This window comes from Myxocyprinus asiaticus, chromosome 21 (genome assembly GCF_019703515.2).
Source record: "Myxocyprinus asiaticus isolate MX2 ecotype Aquarium Trade chromosome 21, UBuf_Myxa_2, whole genome shotgun sequence".
NCBI lineage: Eukaryota > Metazoa > Chordata > Actinopteri > Cypriniformes > Catostomidae > Myxocyprinus > Myxocyprinus asiaticus.
In genome coordinates this window covers 31553606-31565382 of record NC_059364.1, presented here as the reverse complement: position 1 = coordinate 31565382, position 11777 = coordinate 31553606, and the positions used below count along the sequence as shown (strand labels likewise).

The window sequence follows — 11777 nt, the reverse complement described above, 5'->3', positions numbered from 1 at the left end:
AACAGCATGAGGGGGGAATAAATAATTACATAATTTTCATTTTTGGGTGAACTTTCCCTTTAAGAAGACCATGGTAAATAATAACTTGAAGTTTGTTGATCCAAACTCACTTGCAATGATCTGCTTTGAAGCTCTTTGAGGACAAACTGGACTTTCTTCTGAGTGGTGAGGGAAGCTAGCACAGCTTGGTGATTGCGACATACCAGTTTAGCATTGTCATACGAGTCATTGACTGTGATCAGCTTTAGACACGAGTTCCCCACCAGATGCCAACCCTCCCCGCAGATATTCCCTAAAACACAAAAACAGTACACCACCAATGGATCATCTTGGGAAAATTGTTTACCTACTTTTTTGAGTGTATACCTACTGTTTCTCAGAAAAGGATATGTTAGGCAGAATGTAAGCCTCAATCACCATACCCTTTCGTTGCAGGTAAAAAAGAAAAAAAAAAGAAAAGATGCAATGAAAATAAAAGGTGACCGAGTCTAACATTCTGCAAATCATCTCCTTTTGTGTTCCACAGAAGAAAGTCATACAGGTTTGGAACAACATGGTGTGCGTAAATGATAACAGCATTAAAATATTTGGTGAACTATTCCTTTAAGTTAGTAGCATCGCTACTTTTATTTCCTCTTTAGTTACTCTCCAACACTGTAGCGTTTAAAAGTAATTACCAGGAAGGGCGATGCACTCTTGATTTCTTGCCTCCCACTGGCAGTTCTGGTCTGTGGCACAACTTTTACAGCTGGTCTTCTTATTGCACACAGCAGAGGGGTTATCCTTTGGACATGCCTCATAATCCAGTATTGACCCCTATTGGCCGGGAGACAGATTAGGTACATGAAAGCCCCAATTATTCAAAATTCTTGTTCTCTTTCTCTCTCTCTCTCTCTCTCTCTCTCTCTCACACACACACGTTGGTGCGGCTCTCTGTAGGAGGACTCTCCATAGACAATAATTTGTACTGTACGAACTATAGATTCTATCCCCTAACCCTACCCCTAAACCTAACCCTCACAAAAACTTCCTGAATTTTTACATTTTCAAAAAAAAAAAAAAAAAAAAAACATTGTTTAGTACGTTTAAGCAATATGAATTATGGGGACACTAGAGATGTCCTCATAAACCACATTTATAACATAATACCCTTGTAATTACCAGTTTGTAACCTAAAAAACTGTCCTTGTAAACCACCCAAACCCACCCAAAGACACACACACACACACACATCTCTATTAAACTGCTCTCAGTCATGGCATATTTAATGTTCAGTCTTACCCGGGGACCGGTGCAGTTAACATGGACAAACACACAGCCCGCACTGCACCACTGGCAGCTGTTAGTGTTGGCAGTACAACTGTAACAGTCTGAATATTGCTCACACTTTTCACCATCAGTATCTGGAAAATAAACACAAAGGCACACAAATGCATACATTCTCTCTGGCTGTACATGTGTATTCACTGATGCCAAGTTTTATGACAAAAGATGTTAACACTCCTAATCCTCTATATAAATTAGCTTTTTAAGTAACTGCATCTGACAGATTCTTCTGTTTAACATCTCCAAAGCTCACTAAAGCACTATTTGGACAGGACAGTTTTCCCTTAGAAGGTTACATTAATGTATGTTTTGCAGATGTACTTTGTGATTTCTGTTCCATCTGAATTAAACTTGTCTGTATTTTTCCTCACACAAACTTGCTAAAAATTACTTCTATTTCTTGACTAAATCAGACATCCTCTGAGAATTTAAACCCATTCAGATAGGAATGTCTGTGAATTTGGATATTGTATTTTCACAAAACACCTTGAATACAGCAACTAAAGCTAATTTTCTCATTATGTGCGAATCTTCTAACTGGCTGGTGCAACTTCATTATGGATTTGGACCTTTTTGCAAACTTTCTGTGTAGAAATACATTTGGGGGTTCAATTACTACATTCTGGTATAATAAATCAAATAAAATATGGAATGTTGTAATCATACTACCAGTGAAAATTTTACACACTATAGAGGAGTAGTTAAGACATTAAAACTATGAAATAACGCAAAATGGAAGAATGGGAATAACGTAGTGAACAAATATTATTACAAATTGTTCATTGTTAGTTCATGATACATAGTGCATTAAATATTGTTAATATATAGAACCTTATTGTAAAGTGTCGCCCTATTATATACTGTATATACATTTTTTTAAATTAAGTTTTGTAAAGAAATGCATACATGGGCACAATGTGTAGTTGTCTACAAAAAATTATTTCAAGTACGTATGAGGTGTAACATACTGTAAGCCTTATAATCAAAATGTTAAGATTATGAGAAACATAAATTCAGTCAAGCGTGTCCAAATTTTGACTGGTAGTGAATGAATCCTTCTCTAATGCCCACATCCAGACAATAGACACTTATGTCGAGTTTACACTTCATGATTTTAGGCCCGATTTTCACTCGCCGACAGTTTTGTGGAGATCGCCAACAGAAGCCCGAAATCATAGCCAAATCAGAGCTCGCTCCTGTGAGCGACGAACACAATGTATGAATTATCAAAGACGCGATCTGAGAGAAGCGCTGATGCGTCGCCGATATCAGCGAGATATCTAGCATGTTAAATATCTGGACCTGTCTGTGATTCCAAATCGCGCAATGTGAAATGTGTTTTGACTGAATACAACTGCAGCGTTGACCTACAGCCAATGAGAGAGCAAGAAATGGGGCACGGGAAGTTTCAGTGGGAGGGGTCCTGATATACCTGCAACAGAACATCAACTTGCATGGCTGCAGTATCAACAAAGTCTCAGTGGACCGAAGAAATGGAGGAAAAATTACTGGAACATTGGCTGGAGCACCAGTGCCTATTTGATGTTTCCACTGAACTGTACCACAACTGGGTGGAGAAAGAGAAGAGTTTAGAAATTGCCAATTCTCTTGGACAGTCAGGTAAGCAGATAGGTAGATTTTTCAGTAGGAGGTACTTTTTCATATTGTAACCAATAAAATATATGATGCATTTACACATTATGTAAAGGCGATTAAAAACATACACATCATATTCTGAAATGCACAACATATGATCATGCATTTGTCTTCGTATCTCGTATCACTTCTTGCGTGTACTTGTGAAACGTAATTTGGAGTCCAGGCAGAGTCGTCGGGGATTCGTCAGTAGTGAAATGTTTTGTAATGTGTTCACTCCCTGTCGCCGATTCCTCGTGTAATTTGAAAACCCTACGACTTCCATGACAAGACAGTTGTGTGTAATATGAACGATACCACAATTACACCTTAGTAATAACAACAGAGATCCCACTCCTATCTGAATCAGTACATGTTATTACAGACGTCCAATGTTAATCATTGTAACTCAAATGTTGTTTAGAAAACAAATCCTTTCCAAATAGTGCTTAAAAAGACACAGAGGAAGCAGATGTCCTCTTTGCCACCTCCACTTACACACTCTGGGATTGCAGTTGCTTCTCAAGCTCTCTACGTCATAGGGAGCTGCTGCCTCCCAGGACACACAGGTGGAGGTAGTGGAGTTCCACACACACTTGACACCAGGCACAGCTGTCACACACTCCAGCTGCTCAGAGAATGCAGCACAGCTCGCAGGGGTGAACTGAAGCACATCACTGAGCATCAGGCTGTTAAAGCCTCCATACACGTACATCACCCTGAAACACAAACACACACACAGAGAAGAGATTAGCCTCTCAGATCTTTGAAGGAATGAGAAAGGAGAGAAAGAGGTTGGAGGGCAGTGAAGAGCTGGTATGTAGGGCAAGAAGGGTGAAGAGTTGGGATGGGCCATGATCGTAGACTAGTCGTTCAAAAGTTGACTAGTCGATTAGTGGGGTCAACTACTTTATCAAGATTTTTTTTTTCCATTTCAAGTTTTAATAGTTATAGCAGGGGTGCTGTGCATTAGCAGCTTGACACTGCATTGTAAAACCCTTTTGGAAAAGATGCGCCTTTAAATTCATCTACTTTACTGCACCACCTCAATGGCAATACACATTTAAACAGATGTCTTTGCATAGTTGCATATTGTCTTGCGTTGTTTTTTTTTGTTTTGTTTTTTTGAGTTTCTAGCAACAAGCATTGCGTTTTTAAGATGCCGTGTAAAGTAAAAAATAGTCCAACGTGTCCGTTGTGTTCCTTCTAGATGTTTTTAACTGCAAGAATGTGTTTTATATAAACGTCCTTAAAGAAACACATCTAATCAGGGTCAGGTCAACCCAAAATCAATAATTATAAAAGTGCTTCCTTAAGACCTATTAGTCGACAAGTCATTCAGGCAACTTACCAACCAGTTAATTTTGAAAATATGTGCAAAACTACATTACTAGCGAGGAGGGCAGTGAGAATAAGGGGGAACAAAAAGAGGAAGTTGTGTAGAGAGGTGAACAGAGGGGCTGAAACTGACATGTCAAACAAAAGCAGTGTTCTGACTCCCCACAGAGAGGTCAGCTCTGAACTGACAACACTGGGAATTATGGGTAAGAATACAGATCAGAGTACAGAGCTTACATCAAAATCTCACAGCAAAAAGTGTTCTAGAAGGTCTTGTGTGAGAGTAAATGTGCGTCTTCACGCATTTGCTTAATTAGTGATTTGCGTTACAACAAAACGGCAAAGGCGGTAAATAAATCACAGATACTAATGATTTCTCGAAGCGGTTTCTGGAGCTTGTAATGTATATATATCTCTCTTATTTTTGAACGTATCTCTGCTGTGTGTGAGGCTCTCATGGTTTTTACTGGTTGTCAGTATGTCACAATAAACTTTGACACTGACAACAGAACTATTCATGGCTGTTTTCAATTTAAATAAATGTTAGCATTTCCCAATTAATGTAAATTGAATGCAATTTAACAGTGTGGGGCATTAACACAACTGCAGTTTATAACTTTCAAAAGTGTGGCAAAGGGCACTTTAAATCAGCCGATCACAGTGTTAAAATATCGTGATCTTATCTGCCTCAAATTTTCTGATCGGTGCATCACTACCTCTAATCATAATTATTTTCTCAATTATTATTTCCACTAACTCTAATTCATTAAGTCATTTTTTATGTCATTTTAGGGTTTACAGCGGTACAACGTCATGGCAACAAAGTTGCAAAATTGGATATAACTTTACTCAGAAAAGGCTTTTATCACAGTAAAATTATGTTAACACAAATATTGTTTGCGTCTTGCGGCTGTAGTTTTGAAACAGTGAGTATCTGAACATTTACAGATTGGCCTCATTCACCTTCACTGTAATTGCTTCACTGTAACCCAATTCTTTTTTTAGAAAAGGAGGGATGAGTTTAAATGATTGTGTTAAATCAACATTATACCACAAATGCTGTCGATTGAGCTTTACTTGTGTGGAACCTGGAATATTCCTTTAAAAAAAAAAAAAAAAAAAAAAAAAGTGATCTTATGTGGACTCTGTTTGATGGATCTAATGATTTAATTTGAGTTTTTAAATGGCAACACAGAGTGTGTGTGACTTTGAAAGAGGTCCCAGCAGCATGAATGGGGTCCAAATATTTGCAAACACTACATTGTTGTTTGAAACTATCTTCTTTCTAGTACTGAGGTCAGAACATAGCAAAACTAGTCTTATGCTATGACTACAATTTTAAAACGGTGACAAATTAATTTTTGGTGCTGAAAAACTGACCCTTAAACCTACTATGCAAGTGCATTAATTCACACAAGGTTTTTGATGTTTTAAACTGAGGAACAAGAGAAAAATATGTACCTCATATCGCTGAAGGTATGAGAGAGGAGAGAGACAAGGAGAGGTAAAAAGATAGGTAAGAAGGATGAGAAGGAAGTGGGAAGTGAGAATGAGGTAGAACATTTTGGAAATTGGATACAGTGGTGAACAAAGGGGCTGAAACTGACAAGTCAAACAGGAAAAGCAGTGTTCTGATTCAGCTCCCCACAGAGGGGTCATGGAGAGGTCAAGTCAGAACTGACAACGATGCCTGGAATTGCAGGCAAGAATAAAGATTACAGTACAGAGCTCACATCAAAATCCCACAGCAGAAAATCCTTCACGAAGTGTTCTGTGAGAGTAAATGTGTGTGTGACAATGTGGATAAGTGAATATGAAACTGTTTGTTCAGCAGGCAATTTGAAGCACTATTAATGAGAAATGTTATTTATGGATAATGATTCTGCTTTATGTCTTCATTTGACTAATCTGTACTGAAAGAGATTGAAGGCGGATTTAAATAGACTTATTTACTGACATGTACAAATATTACAGAAATAGGAACTCTTTCTAAAAGGGAACATGCCAGGCTAAATTCAAGCATAGCATCTATTTCATGCAGTTAATTACCATATAAAAAATAATTTTGACTCGTTTCTCAGTTTATAACTACAAACAGAAACGTGCGTATTGTTTAGTTGTTCCAAAGCAGAACTGTAAAGCTCATATTTTTGGTTACGCATTACTGATGTATTTCCTGTGGGTGGAGTTTACATTTACATGGTCATGATGACATGAATTGAAAGATTGAATATAACTTAAGCAATTCTATCACACTTGTCTCATGCAAACACATAATACTTAAGTGTATGACCAAAAACAGGTTACCGTTGCATACTTTTAACGTTTACTCTGGAAATATATGGGGCAAGTGTACAGTACCAATGTAAGTGCATAATTGTAAACACATTTTTGTTTCATAAACTAATTGGAGTCTAAATTATTTTGTGGTAACTGACAGCATGCCATAGATGCTATGTCTATAGAACTTAAAGGAGCAATATATAACATTGACATCAAGCATTTAAAATGGGTACTGCAGTCCAAATTCAAAATATTGGAGAGAGTTGTCTCCCCGCCCCCTCCTCCCCAGACTCAAAGCTCACGTGGGTTGCCAGGTTGAGGATACACAACAGGAATGAGCAAACTGACAATGGCAAGCGACAAGCCTCACACTGTAAGTTGATCAGCTAATGTATACATTTGCAATGTTTTTATTGTTTGCAAATCATAAACCAGCTCATGTGGATTTTTTATAACTCTGTCAATGTTAGCTAGATGTCTTGCTGGCTTCCATGGCTGCAGCGTGCCGTGTTTGCCCGCTAACATGTGTCCAAATCTGGCAACCCGGGGTGTCAAAATACTACTGGGAAATGGGCAGTGGGCGGGATCACACTGGCCAAAACACAAACAGAAATTCCGGCCCGGAACAGACATTTCAATGTAGAACATACTGGCTGTAGCACTGTTTTTGGAGAAGCCAGTATTTCAACATGTTTCCTAAATCTCTGATAACATATTATGATAATTTAATGCTTTAGTACAGTAAATATATTACATATAGCAGCTTTAAGTTGAATTAACCATGGAATATTCCTTTAAAATAGTGCACATGATGCTTTAATATAAAATAAGCCATAAGTAGGAACTAGTGCTGTCAGTCATTTAAAATGTTTAATCGCGATTAATTGCAGATGTTAAAGGAATAGTTAAAGGAATAGACGTGCTTCCTGCCTCCTCCTCCATGTGACGTGTGACCTTACCAACAAGCTTACGTCATCCCTCTCATGAGCGCACGTCACAGATGTACGGAAGCGAACATTTGTAGATAAGAAGTATATTAGTATTGGTTTTTTTTCCCTCAAAATAATCAATCGTTTGCATTCAGAAGAACTTTATTTGTCGACTGGAGTCGTGTGGATTATTTTTATGTACCCTAAATATGCATTTTGGACCGTCAAAAAATGGAGGACCTTGCATTGATTAGAGGAGGAGGCCTGAAATGAAATCCTAAAAGTCTTAAATTCTGTTTTGATGAAGAAAGAAACTCAGATACATCTTGGATGGCCTGAGGGTGAGTAAATTTCAGCAATTTTTCATTTTTGGGTGAACTATTCCATTAAGTGCTGAAATTTGACACTAAATATACTTATTTTCTTGTCACAATTAATTTATTACCATCTTAGGAAAGAAAACAAAACAATATATAGCAATATAATGCTTTATTAACATTTTCCCAACAAAGCCTTTCACAATATAAAGATAGAAAGGTACTAAAATCTCACCAATTCAAGTAACATTAAATGTTTCCCAAAGTCTAAGAGGGAGGTTGACTAATTGAAATGACTGTTCCATATACAACCCCAATTCTGAAAAAGTTGACAGTGTTAAAAAAGCTAATAAAAAAAAAAAAAAAAAAAAAGAAAAGAGTGATTTGTAAATTATATTCACCCTTTACTATATTGAAAGCATTACAACTACACAATACATGATGTTTTTCCTTGTGAATTTCCTCGTTTTTTGAATGTACAGTAATTTCAAATCAGATAATTGCAACACGCTCCAATAAATTTGGGACAGTCAAGTGTTTACCACTATGAAACATCACCATTTCTTCTAATAAAACTTATTAAGCATTTGGGCACTGAAGACACAAGTTTATTAAGTTTAGAAATTGGAATTTCCCCCAATCATCCATTATGTAGGTCTTTAGCTGCACAATTGTACGGGGTCTTCGTTGCCATATGGTGTGCTTCATAATGCGCCACACATTCACCAATTGGAGATGGTCAGGACTGCAGGCAGGCCAATCTAGTGCCCACACTCTCTGCTTACACAGCCATGCACTTGAAATCTGGGCAGTATGTGGTTTGATGTTGTCCTGCTGGAAAATGCAGGGACGTCTCTGGAAACAACGGTGCTGGATGGCAGTATATGTTGCTCCAAAATTTTTACATATCTGTCTGCATTCATGGTGTTTATGTGCGAGTTACCCATGCCATGGGCACTGACATACCCCTGGCCCATAGAGACACTGGCTTTTGGACCTGACGCTAATAATAGCTTGGATGGCCCTTTTCCTCTTTGGCCCGGATAACACTATGGTTTTGTTTTTCAAAAACTTTTTGAAATGTGGACTCTTCAGACCAAAATACACAGTTCCACTGTTTTACTTTCCATCTAAGATAAGACCGAACCCAGTGAAGTCAGCAGCGCTTCTGAACAGTGTTGATGTAGGGCTTCTGCTTTGCATAGTAAAGTCTTAACTTGCAACTATGGATGCAGCGGCGAGTGGTGTTGACTAACAAAGGTTTACTAAAGCTATCCCAAGCCCATGTTCATGATATCCATTACAGATGAATGCCATTTTTTTTTAAGACAGTGACATCTGAGGGATCAGAGATCACGCGCATTCAGAAGTGCTTTTCATCTTGCCACTTACGCACCAAGATTTGACCAAATTCCTTGAATCTTTTAACTATATTGTGCACTGTAGAGGGTGAAATGCCCAAAATCCTTCCAATTTGTCTTTGGGGAACGTTGTTCTCAAAGTGCTGGATTATTTGCTGAAGCATCTGTTGGCAAATTGACAAGTCTCAAATTATCCTTGCTCTTGAAGGACTAGGCTGTTTTTGGAGGCTCCTTATATACTATGACACAATTGCCTCACCTGTTTAACATCTCCTGTTTCACATCGCCTTGTTATTTCAACTTGTCAAATTGTTATTAGTCTTAAATTGCCCGTCTCAACTCAAGGAAAAACATCATATAATGTGTAGCTGTAGTGCTTTCAATATGGCAAAGGGTGAATATGACTTACAAATCACTCCTTTTTGTTTTTATTAGCATTTTTCATACTGTCCCAACTTTTTCGGAATTGGGGTTGTAGGTTGCATATTCATTCCATTGGGTATTAAATGTCTTGAACTCTCATCCTCCACAATATTAATTTGCCAGTAGACTGTGGCTATCCACTTTGTTACAGCAATCGTGAAGCTGCTTCATGATTCATGTCAGAGCGTCAATGCCAGTGTCGAACGCCGCTTGAACTCACCATGAAAATAGCTTGCAAACAAACATGTCTCATTCTGCGCTTTGGTGATAGTTAAGACTTGACATGCTGCTGTGAATACATGCTTCAGGCTGAAAAATACTTGATTTCCAGTCACATCTGGGCTCGTTTTGTACATCAAATAGCGCTAAGAGCTCCATTCTCCATCTTTTTATAACTAACCGGGAAGCGCTGTCAGAGATTCTTTTATTTATTAAGATAACAATCTCCCCGCGGAGGTCTATCATAGGAGAGCGTAACAGTCAACTAGCGTGTTACGACAGTACCGCTCATTGAATGTCTATGGGACCGCCGCGTTATGCTATTTTATGCTAAGCTTGTAGGCTCATCTTGGTAGAAGGACTCTGGCACTGTTGTGTGTGTCTGTTTGTGCCATGTGTCAGTGTAATTACTCCGGGTGGAAACATTATAAAGGTTCCGCCCTTCACACCAGTGTTTATGCTGTATTATCGGTAAGTTCGTTAATCAAGATTAAGAAAAACGAACGCGTTAAACTTCAACTTAATTGCATGCGTTAACGTGTTAATTCCGACAGCTCTAGTAGGAATGTATGTTTTAGCACAGATAAAAACATTGAGATACCCATTGTGATAAACAGCTGAGTGGCCAAAGCGGTTGACATCATGGTGAAGATCTGGATTGGGCAGCACAGTCCACTCATCACAAGCTAGAAAAGAGAAAGAGATAGTCAATTTTACTCTGTCTCAGACACATCCACCATAATGCACCATCTCATCTCGGTTTGTAAGAGGAGCTTAATATAAATGTTTTCATCCATTTTCTGAGCTGAACCTTGATATCATGTAAATAAATAAAAAATGAGTGGCCAATTCAAAAGTAGTAAGAGAACTGTGAAGAGAAATGGTTGCTATTAACATGTGACATGTCGCTGCCCTCTGCTGGCAAACTTTCTGAAAAATATAATGCAGCGTTCTGGTAGGTGCCAATATAATTGAGTTCAGCTCGTAAAGACAGAGCAATTACCCCCAGGGCAAAGACAGACCTACACTTAATTACAGATTATTGCAGGACTAGCCCGAATCTGAAAAGAAAAGATAGTCTGAGAAGGACAAAAGAGGGAAATTTGGAGGAAGAGTGGTATACACTGATGTCAACTCTAAATAAGCAATTCGTAGGTTGATTTTCCTAAAAATTGCAAACACTGTGGCTCAAAACATTGTTCTATTTGAGCATTCCTGGCCAACCTGACATATGGTACAACATTAGCTAAACCAGTGGTGTGAGTTTGGGCTGTTTGTCTGTTTGTCCAATCAATGGAAGATATGAATGTTCAGTGAAATCCGTTTGAAAATAGTTATTATTTTTGCAATTCTGTTTGGTGACACCAGTGGTACAAAAATGACACAGTTCACCTTTAAAGCTGAAGTATGTAATTTCTGCACCACTAGCGCCACCAAATGGAATTGTAAAAATAAACTGTTTTCAAAACTTTGCTTTCTGAATACAGCCCCCATCTGCTGTTGGTCAAACAAAGTGATAGTCCTGTCCCCAACTCATGCCATTGATTGAGTATTGTTGTTGGGGTGGGTCTAAGCTGTTCGCTCAAAACAAGCTAGCAATTTTCATAGCGCCACAGAAAGACAGTGCTTACAGTTTGAGAAAATTAACCTATGAATGGCTTACTAATAGTTGTCTCTGCATATTAAGCTGGAATAGGAGAAAGTATTTTACCACTGAAAAACTACTTAAGCCACTATAAACCTCCTCAAAGAAGCTCCATCCACCCACCCATCACATTCACACTTTCATGCTGAAGTGCTGCTGTATCCAAAACGCTTGTAGCACATCTATTCTGAAACCAGAGCATCCCTCATTATCTAAATGAAAAGCAAGACAATTCCAGCAGACAGGTATGTCTTCGATTCCTGGAGATTACAAAACTCAAATGTGCCAGTCATAAAATAAT

At 38.3% G+C, this 11777-nt stretch overlaps 1 protein-coding gene across 2 annotated transcripts in view; it reads right to left on the bottom strand.

Moving 5' to 3' along the window:
- LOC127411853 (attractin-like) overlaps nucleotides 1-11777 on the bottom strand; it is an 86387-nt gene that overhangs the window by 47598 nt on the left and 27012 nt on the right. For both annotated transcript variants that reach the window (XM_051647686.1, XM_051647685.1), the window contains exons 11-15: nucleotides 10433-10517; nucleotides 3460-3680; nucleotides 1282-1403; nucleotides 678-816; nucleotides 111-292 (exon numbers count right to left, since the gene is read on the bottom strand). In XM_051647686.1, the coding sequence (XP_051503646.1) occupies nucleotides 111-292; nucleotides 678-816; nucleotides 1282-1403; nucleotides 3460-3680; nucleotides 10433-10517 (749 nt within the window). The remainder of the gene's footprint in view (nucleotides 1-110; nucleotides 293-677; nucleotides 817-1281; nucleotides 1404-3459; nucleotides 3681-10432; nucleotides 10518-11777) is intronic.